We start from the raw sequence: 19766 nt of genomic DNA, 5'->3' as shown, positions 1-19766 counted from the left end.
AGCCTTTCTTCAAGGACCGATCCGGTCTTGCTCCTTGGAGACATCCCCACTGCCTGTCCTTGGTGAGCCCTCCCTCTTCTGTGACATTCTGCATGAGAACCAGCCATGCTCATGGCAAACGCTGGCCTTCACCACTGTTCCTCTCTTGGAGGATATGGCCTGCTTTATCACCTGGACTTGAAGTCACCAGGGCTTAGTAAAGTGACACCTGGGGCACTGGCTGCCCCTTACTCTTCCCTTCCCTGACAGCAGAAGCTCCCTCTAGGGCCACTCAAAATAAGCACTCCATTCCCCAGCCCCCCTGCGCAGCTCAGAGCAGCCAGGCAATGAGGACAGCGATGGGTACGACTGGTAGTCTCTGCCCATCTGCCCTCCTTTCCCACTTCCTGCTAGATGGAATGTTATCATGGTCCTGAAACATTCTATACAGAGCCAATAGGACAACATCTGGGATGGAGAGAAACTAGCTGGAACATAGCCTGAGTCCTTGATGCCGTCATGAAGAGCTGTTATACGAGCTCAGCATTTTACCTCAGACAAAGAAAAACTGGTCTCACTTGGCTTCCGAGTTTTGGGTCTCCACTACACACAGCAGCGCCTATGTGCGAACTGATATATTGCTCAATATTACTGATAATAACGACACAAGCTAGCAAAAGCATTTGGAACAGGATTATTTATAAATAATTCTTATAAACAATTCTGTGTAACTTGTTAAGAGCTAAGCTTTTCAACACAGAAAAAGCTTTCTTAAACAGAAGCATTCATGGAAACTAAGATTGCTATAATAATTTTTGAACATATTTATCTAATTTCCTCTTTACCACGTTACACACCGAATTCAACTGCATAGGCAGTATCTGGAACCTACTACGTTCAAGGCTCAGGCAAGTGATGCACAGGACAGAGATGGGGAAGCAACAAGCCCCTTTAAGGATTTTCCAGTCTCGGGGCTCGATCTATCCCTCCACCCACTCATCTCACAGCGAAGCCAGGCAGCCTCAGGCCAGTGGGATAAAGTGCTACGGAGTTCAGAGTGTGGGGAGGCTGTTTCCAGTTAAGGGACAAGAAAAGGCTTTCAACAAGGTAGAAGCATTTATGTTGCCCTTAAAAAAAAAAAAAAAAGCAGTGACACTGATTCTTTAAAAAAAAGAAGACACTCACATCTAAACTCTTAACCACTCACTAAACAGAAAGGCATACCGCCAAGATATTTAGATTCAGGAAATCCATTTACAAACAGCATCAGTAGAAACTGTGCAAATGCGTATTGGGGCCACGTGGAGTCCAGTTACCTTCCAGCATGCTGAGGTGCATGGCGTCGTTGGCTCGCTTGGGCACACTGAGCATCACCTCCAGGCCGTCCTTAATCTCCCCCTTTCCTTCCTCACAGCACGTCAGGAGCTCCTGTAAAGACCAAGACCTGGGTAAATGCTGCAGAATGCTCCATCAACAAGACCTTTGCAGAAATGAAGGAGTCTGTGAAAACCCATAGTTTTTAAGATAAAAACAGACTGTGGTCAACTGGGCATATATTCTCATAGAAAACAAATTACGACCTCTTCAATCAACGGATGGCAGTTTTTATTCTGCTCAAATCAGCACATCAGGGTAAAGCAGATGCACATATAGTTTAAGATGAACTTAGTGTACCTCAAAAATAATAAATACAAATATTTAATTAGTATAGTAATGCTAATCAGCTACCGGTTATAGCTGATGGTCCTGCCAGAGTCCAGCTGCATGCCTACCACACCATCTCAGCATGACCAAACCCTGGTGCCATTAACAAAACGCCCCATCCAATCTGGGACAGCTACACCATGCAGCTGACAGTGACGCCACATGAGCTCCTACAGTAAAATGAATTTCCTTTGTGTGTAGGATGTTTAGAAAAGCTCTAATGGTTGAATTACACCTCCCTGGAAGCTCTATGTACGTAACTACATTTCAGAGCTATTTAGAGGAACACTTGCTAGTAAATGAATGACAGCAGGAACAAGAAGTTCACATTCTGGTGGGCTCCTGGTGTATTAATGATTATTATCAGTCAGTAACAGCAACAACAGTTTTTCTGTGTCCTGGTAGTCAACACCAGAGGAACGTGACCCTGCAGCCAGCTTTGGTCTCACACTGGACAGTTTAGAGTAACTCAGTCACCAGACAAATACCTTCACTCACGACCAGATGGTGTTTATCTATTACTCTGAGCAGCCTGGTAAACACTGCTTTAAAAATGCAGTGTACTGAGGCTGACAACTTCACTGGTAGGAAACCTTCCTTGTTGGGAAGCTTCATGTAGCTTCTTTACTGTTCTCCTGAAGAACCTCTACGCAAAATAAAGTAGGGTTTATAAATTTAAATATTAGTTTAGTAGAACCACATGTTAAAAACAAAATCCTTAAATCTTGAGGACACTAAGAGCTAAACTGCCTTTGCAGAATTAGAAAGCAAAGGGCAAATCTGAATATAAACAAATTAACCTCCCGACTTTTTATTTCATGTTCACAGCAACTATGTGTTTCTGTACAGTGATGGTCATAAAATCACTTAATGGAATTTTGATATGAAAGTACAGGAGAGCTTTCCTAGTGAAAGAGAATGTAGCCACTTCTTACTGTTTCTAGATTTTTCTTACTATCAAAAAGGGTAAAAGTTTCATAACTCCATTTTCTGAATTTCTTTTATATCTAGAACAATTACACCATATCTCCCTATTGTACTGCCTAGGACAGCACCTGAAACATAGCAGGAGTCATAAAATACTGTCACTGGATGCTTTCTATGTTCTAATGCTTAATAAAATTTACCAGCCAAGGAAATAGTATGGTAAACTTCACCAGATGGGGATTATAAATTATTTTTATGTTGTCAAGAAAATGTGTATTGATGATCTACAATGCATTTTGTGACAATTTTTAGCACAAAGTCTAAGTTTTCTTTACCTTCCTGTTGTCAAGACTAATCACGATTAGATTTTTGCAAGTGTGATTTTAATTATAAACATTCACAACCAAGAAAAAGCAGAGCTAAGTCTGACTCAAATACCTGTGACCTGTATGAGTGACATGTCCTATAAGGTGTGTGTGATAAATGACTGACAATAACCGAGAAGAAGCTACCTGGGGGTGGGTTCTTCATGGTTTCAGTGGGAAACCTGGGCGTTGGCCAGACCTGTGTTCAAAGCTGAGCCCATATAACAGGTATTGGTGATGATTCTAGGCACATTCCTACCCTCTGGGGCTATTTCCCCACCTGCAGACTAGCCATCGTTGTGAGGTTAATATCAACAAAGTATCAGGCACAGCAGATGGCTATAGTCAGCAAGCCACACCAGGAACTAAGGGCATTACAATATCAAGAAATGACAGTTCCTCATTCGGATCTCATTTTATGTCAGAGACTAAGGTCAGCCAGCGCAGTTTGGGTGCATAACCAAGGAATACGTTCTTATTTAACTGCTGCAAGGAGAAATTAGGCAGGGCAATAAATGGCAATGAATAACAAAATAACATTAATTTACTAGGAATCATTTCAAAAAATTCAGGGTGATATACATAAAATAGAGAAAATGTCAAAATAGTAATGCATAATTCATAAAACTTTGCAGGCTGAAGATGCTCCACACATACTTTTAAAAGGAGCTGATATTTCGTTATTCGCTGAACCGGTTTAATAAGGTAGGAAGAGATGGAATTGGCTAATCCATGCCGTTGCTGTATCTCCTGTATAAAAAAAAACAAAAACACCTTACTGTAGGGTACACTAATAAAAAACGGCAATGAGAACACATTACTTTTCCAATACTGTACCTGACAAGTGTTTAATCCTGTTGAAATAATAAAGTTTCCTTTTTCTAAAAGGCTGTTAGAATATTAACAAAAATTTTGCATCTAAAACTTTACTCTTGCATAGGAGGGAAGATACTCTGGAAAGGGAAGATCTTTGTGGGTAAAAGGGAGGATCTATATTATTGGTCAGTGGCACATTTCACCCCATGAGCTTCACTGTGCATTTTGTAATTATGTCCCTTACACTTGCAGTCCCCAACCTCTGGTCCTCCACCTGTTAAGGCCCTGGCTGCAGAGCTCCGTGCCTCCCCAAGCCCTTTTGTGGAAATTGTCTTCCATGAAACTTAAGAATGGCGGAAGGGGGGTCTGTGCAGTACGCAAGTGAGCAAAGCTTCCACTGAATTCACAGACGCTCCCCATCGCTGTGTCACCACCTGAGCTCTGCCCCTTCCCACCCCCACCTCTGGTCTGTGGAAAAATTATCTTCCAGGAAACCAGTCCCTGTGCCAAAAATGCTGGGGACCACTGCCTTACACACAACCATCTGCTGGCCTTCTGTACGCCTCACTGTGAAGGCGGGCACCCTGGTCAGTCTGCGCTAAGCACCGATGGCCAAGCTCAGAGTTAAACGAGCACCTGACAGATGTTCAATAATGGTTATAACCAGAAAGAAGTATAATCGAAGGGTAACAGGTGTCTTGGAGAATGGAGTAAGTTATAATGGAAAGACTCTTTAAAAAATAAAGCAACTGTACAATGAATACTAAAGGCATATAATTTGTGAAATCTCTTAGAAAAGCATGATTTCTATATTGTTAAAGATGTTTTAGGGCACAATGATTTTTACAATGGCTTTGATTCCAAATATTAAATGTGCCACATGCTCTCACTGCTTAGGCCTTAAATAATACTAAGTCTGCGTGCAGCCATGGTGTTGGGTTTCACCTAATGGCAAAGATCTACGGTCATGTAAAATATTAAAAAGAACAGGCCACACTGGGCTGGGAGCAGGCTTCATATTTACAAAGGCAGTGATATATAATTACTGGTCATGGGAATGACAACTAAAATAGGGTCATCTCCAGGTAGGGCTTCATCTGACAGATAGAAACTAAAGTTTTTTCCTAAGTTCCCAGACTTTCAGGTAAGAGCAGATTCTGACACTTGTGCAGGCACACTTTACTGTGCACACATCTGACCACGCTTTGGAAACCCAAAGAGCTTTCTGTGTATCATGGCATAAGGCTCCATCCCTTTTGTGCTAAATAACCTTCCTGCAATATCTTTCCCCAGATGATCTCTGTTTACTCTGATGAGAACGCAATTAATGAACCTTCTAATTAATCCTAGTTGTTACACTGCTACTTGTAAAATTTTATTGGTAGGTTACTTTTGGAAATCCATAACATAATGAAATTAACACAGGAAAAACAAATAACACGATTCAAATTTATTTTTGTTATAGAGAGGGAAAAGCAGCTTAACTTAATAGTTTATATCTTCTGTGCACAATATTATATGTAAAAAATTAATGAATTGAATATATAAAGTAATGACATACAAACATATATACATATTAAACATGTGTACACATTAAAATCTGAATTTCATATATATCATATATATATATATGATATAATATATAAGATACAAGGCTTCTAGTACTTGAATAGAATCTTTTAAAAACAGAAGAAAATATAAGACTATCCCAACATAAACATGATAAAAATGAAAATAAAACAACTGCACCACCATTTGGGTGAAAGTTATGAGTAATGTTGCATTTTATGTATATAACTTGGAAAATTTCACAGCTTCTTTAGGAATCTACTACTTACATCAAAGTAGGACCCTGCATGTTCCAAAATCAGCTGAGTAGAATCAGGCTTATTTTTGCAATATGTGACATACATCTGAAACTTGTCTGCCTATATTCAAAAATAAATAAAAATTAGAATATCTCATTCAAACTGCAACAAATATGATAAACTTTTATATAGGAAAGAAGCTGTGTGGATACAACAAATTTAAGCCTCAAATATAAGAAACTCTATTTTTACAAAAGAGCTACTGAAATAAGAAACGTATCCTCCTGATACCATGCACCTCCAAAAGCCTCCCCTACCCAGCAAGTTGGGGCTGGACACCTGCCCTCACTCTTCCCATAGCCGTGTGTGTAAACCTTGGCTGTAGGCTTTTCACAGCACGACCCCACGACCCCTGGTTCGCTTGTCTGCCTCCCTTCCAGACTGGACAATCCCCGGATCAGCACCGGGCACTCATCTATCAGGGAACCCCCAGGGTTGAGGAGCGCCCCGAATCACTAAATATTCTATTTCAAATCATCTCTACTGCCATTAAACAACTCATTCCATAATAACTACTAGCAATTCTAGTTATGTAGAATGTAATTCCTTGAGGTGCAGTCTGTTTCTCTGCATGTACGGATATCAGAAGATGGTGACTTGAAAGAAATAAACAACATCCCTTCTAACGTCCTTCAATGCCGCCCAATACCAGAGAATAAGTAGCTGAGGTTTCCTTACCCATGTAACAAAGCAATGTCCAACATCCTCTGGCAACTGTTCGTATTTTTCCAGCTCCTTTAGGAATATACTGCAGAGAATGAAAATGTTATCATATTATGAACGTTTTTAAAAACATTTTATTAGAGAGATATGCTAGGAATTGAAAAATCTGTGCCCTCTGGAGTTTAAGAACTAACAAAATGTGTAGCTCTTAACTAGAAGCAGCTAACCAGTTTAGCCTTCAAACCTTTTCTAACAGGAATTTTAACCTAGCAGCTTACTTCTGGGAAAATGCTAGTGTTTAGTAGCTAAGGATAAAATTTAGGGACATAAATCCTCAATGGAAAAACCCACCTGGCATTTTTGTGCCTTCTGCTGGGGTAGGGGTAGGGGCAGGGGACTGAGGAGACCCCACTAGCTGCGACCCTGGTGTCATCTCACCACAGGCAGTGGGCCGCACAGACCCCACCCAGAGGAACTTCTGCTGCCGCTGCTTTTTTAAGATATTAAAAATAAAATCACGCACCTCCTGTGGCCAGTGGAAAGTACATCTTATTTGTTCAGACTACATGTCTGTTCCTTCCTCAGTCCCTCCCCTCCCTCTTATTCATAAAAGACCAAACAAACACCACAGGCCCGCAGTCCCGTGGGGGGCTCTGCTGTCTTTTAACCCTGAGAAGTAACTGAGGCAGCAGCTGATGACCGGGCTGGAAAGAAGTCAGGCTCCCACAAACACATTTCCACAGCTTTCCTAATCTTATTTCTGTAGAAAATCGGTACAAATATAAAGTTGAGGTTATTAAAAGAGTCTCTAGAATGTCAGTCTTTCTGTAGAAAGGCTGATAGACTTAATTCAAATTACAACAAAATCATCGAGACCTGCTTTAATTCAACTGGAAACTTTTATTTCTTATGACACCTCAGCACGGTAGCTAGACTGCACGAGTTAACTACTCCCCACAGATAGGGCCACTCACTTATTATGAAACTCATAGATTTCCTGCATGTTTCCGAAGATGATGAGCTCTTTGTTCACGATGCCAGGCGGGATCTCCTCCACACCGCTGGTCATTTCCCACAGGTAGGTCTGGCCGGGAGGGAAACACGGGGATTAGACAAAATCAACACCAAATTTCCAAGAAATAGCTACTCCTGACATCTGTAAATTTACACATTCTCAGAATTAACGTATGAATGAAAACATAATGAAGGAATGAATGGAACCTTTTACAAAACCTGAAAAACTCTTCTAAAAAAGCCCTTCAGTTGCTGTTAATACTTGAGAGAAGGGTTCCTACACTTTTAGCTTAACTCTAAACATATTTCCAGCCTCAGACTTCGGATTTAACCTACTCCACACAGTACAACAAATATCCACGACACTACTGAGTATTAGTTGCCAATCATAACCAGTAGGCACATTTCTCTGGAGCTGCTGTAAAATTCTGTACAAAGGGAATGTCAGTCAGGCCATCATGTGATACATGGAGCGCGAGGATTAATGCTGTATCATCTCTGTAATGCGTGGAAAACAAGCCTGGAACTCCACAGAAGTGCAGAAACATGAAACCGGCTGCTTAAGCACACTTTAAATTTCAAAAATAACCAAAAAATTGCGATTATTCTAAGAACTACCAATAGGTGAGAATAAAGTAGCAAGGTTATACTCAATATAAACAAACAAACAAAACTTACTTACATCCATACACTCCCGGAGGTCTCTTACGTAAGCCTTTTCCGTTTGAATGAGCTCAGCCATTATGAACCTTAAACAGAGGAAGACAAGGAGCAGAGTGTAGTTCACAGTCAGGACGCGTGTTTATTTCACTATCCACTTTTATGAATTCATGGAAGAATAAAGAGAGTCTAAAAGTTTTGGTCCTAAAGTAATGGTTTTGGAGAGGTACATCAAGAACAGACAGAACAGTAGTATCCAGCCTCTAATTCAAAGGGAAAAAAAGATTTTTGAAAATATTTTACTGAGACACCTACAGATCTCTCAGCTCGGCACCACTGACATTTTGGGCTGGGTGACTCTCTGTTGTTGGGCTGTCTGTCCTCTGCACTGTAGGACACTTGGCAGCTTCCCTGGTCTCCACCCACTAGATGCCAGCTCCCCTCCCCTTCCCCATTGTGTGACAACCAAGTGTCTCCTTGCATTGCCAAATGTCCCCAGGGGGACAAAATTGCTCCCAATTGAGAACCACTGGGTTAGAGTAATCCTGTCTTTCTTTACATACAGTAGTTTACTCACTGGCAACTTTAAAGCACCTAAATTTGTGCTATTAATTTTTCTCTCCTTAGTATTACTACCTAATAATAACAATTCGTCAACTCCATATGAAACAAAGGCACAAGGATAAAACACGACACTGTTTCTAAACTAGGTGATAAGGGGAGAGCAACCACAGTGAACTCTATGCTGAAAAAATGAAGCACATTCAGAGCAACAAAGTCTCAGTGCTATTTGATTTCAAAGCACACAAAATTCTCTGTCTAAATGACATTTTCTTCACTTTTTCAATGACTCTTGATAGACTCTTAAAGACAGGCTTACTCTTTCCTGCGGGCAGATTTCCGCTTTTCTTCATTAAGTTCATGAGCAGCATCTCGAAGTTTCACCTCTGACCCAGGGATACTGGCTGGAATGATATCTAGCTGAAGACTTTTACTCTGTGGAATAAAAGTGCCGATGAACTCAGTTAATTAAATCAGTAAAGAGGGAAATCAGGAAGAAGACCATGACTTACTCAGTTTGTACAAGGCAATTTACCGATTTGTTGGAATCCGAAGAAATCCCCAGGGCCTTCTCCAAAGAGGTTCTGTACTTCTCCATCCGCAGAGAGAAATCTCTGTACCTCTTATCCACTGCAGTAACACATTTTTTTATCTCTGCTGCATGGGCATGCCCTTTTTCACAAAAGCCATCAGCCAGCTGTATCAATAGCTTTACTCTCTCTTTGGTTTGCTGCAAAAACAACAGGAAAGTATTGTGAAGCAAATGAACCCAACTGCCAGAAACATAGTGGCGACTTGCCTACAACTCTGAGCTCTCAACAGGGAAAAACTGGCTGGTGGTAGGAACTTAGGCTAAAGCCCCGAGTCCATCCAATCCACCTCCCTGGTTCTAGACTAGCCGGCTCTCCTCAGCTCTTCCACAATGAATGGCACTTTCATGACCTCAAAGAAAAAGTCCAGAGTATCTTTCAACAGTGTCTTCATCTGGGGGATGCTGAGGAGGAGTCTGCAGAATGAATGAAAGGAGGAACATTCACTGAGGAGCTTCTCTACAATTCTATCCCTCTCCTCTGCTGAACACACATGTGCTCGTGACAGAGCAGCTGTGCGGATGGCACCTCCATTGCTTTATGCACCAGTTTGTTCTAAGTGCCCAGTTAGACCCTCAGCCCTTTTAGAGCAAGTGGCCGTGTGACATTCCAGTTTCCTGGGGCGCAGGCTGTGCTCCTGGAGGCATTCAACGAACCTGGCGAAGCTCCCCCACAACACATTCACTTCTTCTCTTAACTCTCAGGAGATACGGAGGGAAATTCACTAGTCAGGAAGGTATCTTCATAGAGGTATTTTAAATTTTGTTGCTGTTTGAGAACTCTCTCTTTCGCAAGATGATTATTTCATTTTATGGAGAAAAGATCTTTTACTAAGTATACTTTATTATTCGTCATAAAGGTAAAGACAGCCATAAAATAACAGTTACAGATACTATACGGCAATTTGAACTGATTTCCCAACATCTTTCTCTTCACATCCATTTCACTGGTTATTATTACTAATTATTATTATTAATACTACTATGCCCCCTTCAACATTCCCCTAGCATTTTCAAAGATGTAAGTTACTCTTCCGCTGTGGAACCTGCTTTTCTCAATTAAGCTTTATTTAACTAGTAAATCTTTTTGAGGAATATTCAGGAAACTGACTTTAAAATCTCCCATCCACCAAAGGAAGAAAGTCAGAGCTCAAAACGCAGGTAAATTACCTTAGCTTGTGAAACGAAAGTTTTCAGCTGGAATTCACTGGGCAAGCTGCGAAGCCAGCTGTCAAGATACTTCAGACACAAATACCCTCAGGACCACTGACTGCCAGCACTCCTCAGCAGCCGCTGCCTAGCGACCTTGCCGGCTCCAGGATAGAGCCCTCCCTGGGTATTTGCACGGGCACTTCTGCCTGGAATGCTCTTCTCCCAGACGCCTCCATGGCTCCTTCACATCTCTGCTCAGACAGAGGCCACCTTCTCAATGGGCTTCCAGCGGGCCCTCTCGGACCACCTAGAAACCGCAGCTGGCCCCCTGCCCAACTGCCCTTCTGCTCTGGTTTTTCCCACAGCACACACCACCTTCTGACAGAGGGTGCAATGTATCTGTTAGGATCACTGCTTGTCTCTGTCCTGTGAGAATGTCACCTCCATAGGCCAGGGATATTTGCTTGTGTGGCTTATTGATATCTCTTCCACTGTCACCCATGCCATCTGTGGAGGGCACTGTAAACTATGTGTATGTATACCTTTAAGAGGTTAAGAAAGCTATTTAGTGTTTAAAGTGCTGGGACACAAAAATGAAGACAAAAAAGGCAAGCTGCTTGCCTACATTAAAAAAGAAAACAAAAAACACCAAGAAGCTAAAGAAAGATTTCTATACACACATCATAAAATATATCAGTTGTTGCATATAACACCAACAGGCTGATACTGATTACATGACACTACATACAACATGAAAGATTTCCTACAAGTGAAGCCTAGCAGATTGATATATCTTTGGCGCATAAACTTCACTGAAGCAAAAAATGCTAATCAGATAGTCAAAAGGGTTCTCAAAGAGGCCTTCCCTCGCTCTATCAGAGATTGCAACCCTCTCTGCCCCCATGTCTTTGTTTTTTTCTCTTCTTGAGAGAGAGAGACAGTGAAAGAGAGAAAGAGAGAGAGGGAGAGAGAGAGAGAGAGAGAGAGAGAGTGTGTGAGATTCCCTCCCCCCTCATTTATCACGCTATTGTCTATGTCTCTAACTGGAATGTGCAATCCATAAGCCCAGTAATTCCTGGCACACAGTAGGTGCTCAGTAAATAATTGTTGAATGATAGATGGTGATAAAAATTAAGTACAACAAATCTGCTAATTCATAAAAATTTCATATCTCGGTAAATTTTTATTTTAATTAGTATTTTAAAAATACATTGACAGGATTCAAGAAAAGAGTTTAAAAAGATACAAAGTGAAAACTCTCCTCACCCCACCTTCCACTGTCACCAGCCCCCCTGGGGATCACTCCAGAGACATTTTATACGGATGAACCACCAACTGCATGTATGTGTATATGTGTTTTTCTCCCTCACACCTAACAGGTACAATGTACACTATCTGGGGGATGGGCACACTTCTGACTTTGACTCACTGTACAAAAGTAATTCATGTAACCAAAAGTTTGTACCCCTGTAATATTCTAAAATTAAAAAGAAAAGAAAAACAAAAATGGAGGTGCTTCTGAAAACATACAAAGGATGTATACTCAAAAACTTTGAGAAACAAAACACCACAGGTTGACAAGGTAACCCTAAAAGAGTTTTGAAACTGTTTTGGGCTAAAAGAAGGAGGCAGTCTCTGCAGATATGTGTTTTAATGGGGAAAACATTCATGTCAATATGTGGATTCTTATATTATCTCCTTAAAAGTTTGTACTTACTAACATATGCCATAAAGATTTAATTCTATTTAATTAAGCATTTAATTCTATTTTGATTTTCGGGAGAAAAGTGAAAATGCCTCCAGTTCTCTAAGTCTATGAACACCCATTAACAGAGATGCTGACATAAACTCTGCCAACCATAAAACATAGACAACTTCATAGTGGGACTGAGTGCAAGTAACACTACTGGAACATTTTCCACCAACGAAAGACAACACCCACCAAATACATAAAAGTAAAATTGATAACACCCAATGGTGTTTTACAAAAATAGCAAGTACTCAGAAAATACCTTGGTAAAGAAAGCAAGAAAGAAAAGAGAGCAAGGGAATAATGAAAAGAACAAAGAAGAATGAAAGGAAAGAGAGGGAGGTGCCTGCAGATACCGAAGGGACAGATAGGCACAGAAGGGGGAGGGATGAGGACAGTGAGGGGACAGCTGTGAAAGGTGGTAGGAAGTGCCACCCAGTGAATGTGCAACAACCCACTGGCTCACCCAGTCTCTCCAATTCCGTAAGTTATTATTCGAATGATGTTTCTGAGAAATCCCTCATTTTCCTGCAGTATCCCATTTTAGGTTATTTTGGGAAAACCCAGGCTGACTTACAGGCCACTGAACAGAAGTCCAGCACCAATCTGGATTTACCTTTGCAGTTATCTGAAATTCCTCATGTTCTTTCAGTAGCTCCTGGGTGTGCTGTATACTTGAACCTGTCGAGGTATGTGTGGAAAGGTAGAACTCGCCATTGTCATGGATCCATTCTAAAGCCTGGAGAGGGAAGGAATGAAACAATGTTCACAGGCTAAACATCTGCGAGAGACTTTTAAATGTCAAATCACAAGGCAAGGTTGGCACGCATCAAGAAACACTCCCTCGAAGAGAGACAAGTTTCTGAAATGAGTATCAATTCCAAAATTTTTTTAAAAAAAGACATTCTAGAAAGTTATAATCGTGTCACTTATGTAGCAACAATAAAAAGTTCAAGAGTTTCTTATAACCATGAACCTAAAGGCACAGTAAAAGTACAATAAAAGAAAAGAAACCACAACTAAGATCCTTTTTCAAGAATCCTGAGAAGGTGCGGGTAAAGGGGTGGTTTGAAAATCTCACACGACTAAATATCCAGACGTTCATGCTACGGAAATTTTAGAACCTTACTGGGGTATTACAATTAAAAAAAGAAATGGAAAGCAGATGTGTATTTCCAGCTCTCAACTCTACAACTTTAGGTTCCTGTGTCCAGCTGGAGCACCCAGGTATGTACCCACTTCACATGCTTTTGGGGGAGCTCCTGCAGAGGACCCTTCCACATTCTTCATCAACTACCACTGGGAAGACAGTGGGCAGAGACATGACTTAGCCCTTCTAGCTGGAAGAGAGAAGTGACCCCACTTGGAGAGAAGAGAACCAGCTGGGTTTAGATTGCAACAGAATGACAGTTCTAAGTCATATATTGTCTCAAGTGTTTAGAGGGCAGCCAATTTTTTCTTCTATTTTTATATATTTGAAGTGAAATCAGACTTATTTAAACATACACCCCTAACAAGGCCATGCTGAGGAAAAGCAGCATAAAGAAGTGGAGAGTTGACATTTGCCTTTGTAACCTCTCAGTTATCCACTGTAATCTGCTGGTCTTGGGACAGAAACACTGGCTGTCTCTACTAGATACATTACAGCATTTGTGGCATTTTAGCAGGAAAAAATGCAAAGGAAACCTCAACTACTACAAATGGCCGAGTCAGGGCTCCAGACCCGTAGCCCAGGAACCCAGACCATCGAACCCCGGGGACCTCCAGTCTGGCACAGGCCGCTCACTTTGAGACTAGTATTAGCAAACTGGAACAAAATCTGCTCCCTAAGTGGGAAACCTATGCTGAGGAAAATTTAATTTTTCTTGAGCTAAAAAGATTTTATGGGATGCCTACTCCGGCTGGCGTATACTAAGTTGCGAAGTGGATTCAGAAAGACAGTCTAGGGCTGAGTCAAGGTCAGGATGTGGGTCAACACTGACCAACAGCATAGAAGGGCCCTGGGGGACTCTGGGGTCATCTACACAGAGGACACGAGATGGCACACACCCAGCACCCGGCCTGGGGCCAGGCCACACACAGGTGTTGGGGGAACGTGCCTTCTCTTCTGTTTCCCTCCCAATCCCCAAATTCACGATGAACAGTTTATGGATTCTTATGCTACTATTAAGGCCAGAAAGAGTGATAAAAATCTTAATGTTTAAGACAGGGGTCACCCAGATTTTACACTAAAATGATCTTCCATGACTGACAACATAGGCAGGAGCACTTTATCCCAAAATGACCTTAAGAAGGAGGATATTCTAAATGTATCCCTTGATGTATTATCAGAAATTCTGTTCCGTTTCTTAAATTTAGCTTGATTTATCTGAAAAATAAAGCTTTGTCTTGAAAATATAAATACAGCCATACGAAAAACCACCCATTGTATTTACACAAGCACAGAACCAAGATTCCACAAGGATTTTTCAGTCCTCACCATAGTTACTGTTTGTACGTGGCTGACTGAAATACGAGGTAAAGGCTGCGGGGGAAACCTGAGTGGCTCACTCGCCCAGGGCTGAAATCACCCTTTTCCCAGGTGACATATTTTACCAGGCTGAGGGATTTTCAGGGTTTTCTTTTTAAAAGAAACTGTTAAAAGGCAGTACTGTTTGCCATTAGATAGCGGGGCTCGAGGGGGCTGAAATGTCAAGCTCCGCCTCCCTGCCCAGCAAGGCGACGCGGGCGGGGCGTGCCAGGCGCGGGCGTGCTGACCTGCTTGGCGCTCCGCTCAAAGACCACGTACTGCTGACACTGGTCCAGCCGCCGCTTCCTCATGGTCCAATAATGCAATACCCTGTTCTCCCGCTGGAAGAGCTCATTCAAGATATCTGAGAGAAAAAAAGGAAAAGATGTGTGTTGGTGCTTGCAACCAATTAAAACACCTAAAAAATCCTGTGTACATTTTTTTTCAGATTTTTATGCAAATGTTGTAGCAAGACAGAGCATTAACTGAACAACCACACTGCTTTCCTGTCCAAGGTTCTCCATAAGCATGTCGACCAGACCTCTCTTCATTGTCTCATCATGATTTATTACATTACAATAAAGAGATCACTGGAAACTTAAGGTCGGTCTGTATGTAATACCTCAAGTTAGCTGGATTTAGTGGGATATGTACATTTTATCTCCTGCTGGGGCAATCTGACAATGGCTAAAAAAAACACCAGCATTAGATACTTGGTTCAAGACCATTAAAACCTTCCTGTAGATAGACTTTCATATATATTAAAGATTATGTTAAAATGGTGGAATACTAAAAGAAAACAAAGGTGATTTTTAAAAAAATAACCAAAAACGAAACCATAAACCATTACGAGAGGAAGGGACTGAAGCAGGGAAACAGAGAAGCAAGAAGCCAGAAAGGCAAAAAAAAAACTTATTACACAAAGATTTAAAATGTCACAAACAAATAATAACCACCATAAAATATTACACAAAAAATTTAAAGACTGGGACCATATAAAACACAGATGTAATTTACTTAATAGTCAACAGAAAAAAGATGAACAATCCATTAGAAAAATGAGCAAAGCATATAAAATTGCAGCTTACAGTTTTTAAAATATGGTCACTAAATATACAGAAACATGTTTAGCCTCATTCAAACAATGACACCATCTTTCACGGTTTTCCTGGCAAAGACAGATACTATCCATTGCCAGAACAGGTGAGAGAAACAGGCGATTATGCTCCTGCATGACTGAGGGAGAAAACCTGAGAACAACGCTCCCAGAGGGCACCGCGGCAGTAGGTGATAACACTGAAAATGTGTATGTCCTTGAACTAGGAACTTGTCTTTCAGACCAACGGTGCCGACGCCAGTATTCAACACTACGTGCACTAAGATGTTCAGACACCAAAGCGCTGGCCGAACAGTGGAAAACTGGCAGCAATGTACGACCTGCCGCCTGGGGGACAGGTCAAATCCATTATAGAAATGTTATATTGGATATGAAATTGAAGACAGCAGATCTTTAAATTCTGACATACAAAAATGACTAACAGATACTGTTAAGTGAAAGAAGCAAGGTGCAAGGGAATATAGTTCCATTTTTGTAAAAAATTAAAAAGCGAGATGTGTGAGTGGAATATACATGCCTACATTTCTCTACATATTTACATTTATATACATACACAGGATGCACAAGAGTCTTGGCGGTGGTTACCAGTGGCAAAGGAATTAGGTAACTTACATATATTTATACAATTTTTGGATTTTTTTTTACAGTAAGTATATTTTACTCTACAAGTTTATGAAACAAACAACTTAAGAAAAAAATTCCTAAGACTGCAACTGCAAATCACATAAGTGGTCCTCAGAATACTTCTTTAGTATATCGGAGAAAACTTAAAAACAGGAAGTTTTCCACAAATATTTACTGAGCTCCTGGCAGGCTGAGTACTTGAGAAACAAAAGAACGGCATTTACATACCAGCTCAGTGAACAGGTTTTATTATCTTTACTCCACTGAAAGATGAACTAGTTTAGTGAAAAAATTTAAGGCTTAAAAATTTGAAGTCTGTCAAAAAATTAAGCTACCACTTAAATGAGAATATCACACATGAACATGAATATGAACCAATGGGTTTCTTCTAGTCTTTCATTTCCATAGTCTCTGCCTGGGCCGGCAGTACTTCTCGGCAAGCCAGCAGCAGACAGAGTGGGAACCGCCCCCTGGACATGGGGCTTCCTTCGCCTCCGAGGGACCCTCTGACCATGTGCTCTGACTCCTTGCCTGTGCCTCGGGGTTATTCTGTCTTTTCTGTCACTGTCACACTTACACAGATTTACTGCACTGTCTCGAGCATGAACCTTTCACCCCCAAGTGGACTGTGAGAGAAACAGAACATCTCTATTTTAATCCTCCCCACTTCCAGCACTGTGACACACAATAGCAAGTGCCTGATGAGTACCTAGCGAGTGCATAAATGAAACATACCCTCCTCTTGCCACAAATACACGTGCCAAACTATTAATAATACAACCTAGAAAAGACCATAACACCTTTGATCAGAGAAAACAGAATACAACCAACAAACAAAAGCAATATGGAGAGGGGAGAGAAAGGAAATTATTTTTATAGAAAATGAGCTAAGTAAACTGATTATCAATGCAAATAACTTGCTGGCACTAAAGACTTGTTCATGCAGAAAAATGGTTGCTTTTGTTAGTTGCTCATTTTCCCAGAAGAAAAGCCCAACAATTAATACATATAAGTCTCACTGACAGAACTTAGAGAACTTGCTAGTGTGACAGAAAATTATTCTGTGATAACAGATGAATCAGGTGAACAGAGAGTAGAATGTAATATAGAAAGTTTTTGCCAATCATATTGTTTTAAAATATGTGTGATGAATCATGGGTTAACTGATTATCACAATTTTTTTCCTATAAAACTCAACTGAGGCTGTGTGACGTTGGTCAAGGAGTTATTTACTCTGTACCTTACTTTCCTCATCTGTTCACCTTTCCGTCTACACCAAGCCTGTTAGTTCCATATGGTATACACTTTTCCAGACCTTTTTCTATGCATTTACATACAGATATACAAACATGGTTTTATAGATTTTTATACTGAAATGATATTAAAGCATATAATATTATTTTGCAATTTGCTTTTTATTAAGCATGCTTTAGGTATAAAAAATTGATAACACTTTATAGCCATAATATTGGTACATAATTTCTTGATTTGAACTTTTAAAAATATTTTGCCTATAGATAACTCTGGTTTTCATTTTTTTCCTTATTTATATTTTTACTCACTTTAACAAAATAACCAATGGCAATAAATATCATCCTGAATCTACATTTTTTTGTTTACATTCATCAATTTATTCAATAATTATCAGCCCATAAATTTGTTTAATACTTTATTATTAAACTAAGATAATTAGTGAGGACTTCATTAACATGAGGTGGACATTTAAAACGAAACCCTAAATCCAGAGTTTAGCACACGTCAAGTCAGCTCCTTCACTGCTTGCTAGACATCCTGACCTGCCAAGTCCCAGCCATACTCACTTTTCACTTGCTGTTCAGGAGCTTTGATGTGCGTCACCATTCCCGGCATGTTCACACTGTTCCTATGCAGGTACTTCAGGAAGACATCTGCATTCCTCCTAGCGAGAGTACAAGCCTGAGAAATAATGGAGAGCAAAGTGTTGTTAATTTAATTTACACAAACATGTGTTTTAAGTATATAGGGATGACAACATCATACGGCTCACATACGTCTTTTAGGTAAAACAGCTATCTGGCCAACTTGTGGTTTGGAAAATGCACAGGTTAAATACTATTATCAATCACAAAAGAATCTCTTTGTCCCAAAGCCCTTCCTCTAAAGATGCCAGCTGCTACGTTATAAGCTTCTCTATAGGGAGGCCCATGGGACACAGGAGACTGAGGGCAGCCACTGGCCTAACCCGAGCGGAAGAGAAGCCCTGCCGCAGCCGAGCCTTGAGGGGACGGCATCCCCAGGCAGCACCTGGACCTCAGCTGGGAGATCCCTGAGCCACAGGACCCCCCTAAGCTGTACCTAAAGGGTAGACAGTAAACACTTTCAGCTTTGGGGGTCATACAGTCTCTGCCTTCCCATCATAAGTCCTTAACGCCAACCACTGTAGATGAAACAGCCACAGATGATATGTAAATGAACACATGGGGCAATACTTAGACCTCAGTTCATAGTTCCCAACCCCGATTTAAGCCAATGAGTTTGGGGCAGTTTGTTATGTGGTGCTACTGTAGTAACAGGTAACTGGTATTACCTGTTTATGCAGTAGGATAAACCAAATAAGTAATTTCATCAGTATATTAAAAAATAAGGGTTTTATATAAGAAAAAAGGATACAAATATAAAATGAAATAGTTAAGGAAAAAAACCTTAATTATATTTGAATTGGAACTACCTTGTACATTTCCTATCTCAGATCTGGAATTAATCTTTTCTGCAAGGAGTTCCTAGTGGTAAATGGTAGAGACCACAATCTGGGCACTAGGGATGCTCAGTACTATTGGGGTGTCATTGTTTCTAGGATTTTTCAGGCTAGGATATATATTTTTTTTAATTAGGAGAAAAATACATCACAAAGTCTCTACCAATCATCCTGGCATTTCAAGTTGTCATACCAAACAGCAAGGAAGATGCCAAAGACCACTAGGATTACGTCTAAAGGACATCTGGGCAGCCTGACTTGAAGGGGCTCCCACGAATGGGACAAGTAGAACATGAAAAGATAAAAGATTGTGATTGCCTGAAACATACCAAATATATTGAAATCCATGATGAGACTAAAACAAAGTCATATGTAGAGGTTGCTATGGCAACAATTCATTACCCTGAAAATAGGATCAAGCATTTACTCTGCTTTTTCTGTACAAACTCTATTTTAGACTAACCAAGTACCTGAGGAAATAACTGTAGCCAACTGAGGCCAAAGGAATGACAGAATTAGAATATCACCATTTCGCAACTCCTAATGAAACAATACCATCACTGGCTGCTAAACCCAGTAGGCAAAAACATGGTGGGGAAATACGCAGGGACGAATGGGACACTCCACATTTGAACCACTGATACATCCTCATATCACAGAGATAAAAAAGAGAACCAGACATTATGTGCCTGTCCCCTGAGGTAGTGCAACAGGAAGTACAGGCACAGGTAGCA

General features: G+C 40.7%; 1 protein-coding gene across 7 annotated transcripts in view; it reads right to left on the bottom strand.

Moving 5' to 3' along the window:
• TRIO (trio Rho guanine nucleotide exchange factor) overlaps window positions 1-19766 on the bottom strand; it is a 324357-nt gene that overhangs the window by 97830 nt on the left and 206761 nt on the right. For all 7 annotated transcript variants that reach the window (XM_045566321.1, XM_045566324.1, XM_045566326.1 and 4 more), the window contains 11 exons: window positions 18119-18233; window positions 14806-14921; window positions 12665-12787; window positions 9093-9287; window positions 8877-8992; window positions 8019-8085; window positions 7297-7406; window positions 6338-6407; window positions 5630-5719; window positions 3633-3725; window positions 1296-1407 (listed from right to left, as the gene is read on the bottom strand). In XM_045566321.1, the coding sequence (XP_045422277.1) occupies window positions 1296-1407; window positions 3633-3725; window positions 5630-5719; window positions 6338-6407; window positions 7297-7406; window positions 8019-8085; window positions 8877-8992; window positions 9093-9287; window positions 12665-12787; window positions 14806-14921; window positions 18119-18233 (1207 nt within the window). The remainder of the gene's footprint in view (window positions 1-1295; window positions 1408-3632; window positions 3726-5629; window positions 5720-6337; window positions 6408-7296; window positions 7407-8018; window positions 8086-8876; window positions 8993-9092; window positions 9288-12664; window positions 12788-14805; window positions 14922-18118; window positions 18234-19766) is intronic.

Source organism: Lemur catta, chromosome 12, assembly GCF_020740605.2.
Source record: "Lemur catta isolate mLemCat1 chromosome 12, mLemCat1.pri, whole genome shotgun sequence".
Classification (NCBI taxonomy): Eukaryota; Metazoa; Chordata; class Mammalia; order Primates; family Lemuridae; genus Lemur; species Lemur catta.
The sequence above is the reverse complement of the archived record's forward strand: the minus strand, read 5'-3'. Positions and strand labels throughout refer to the sequence as shown.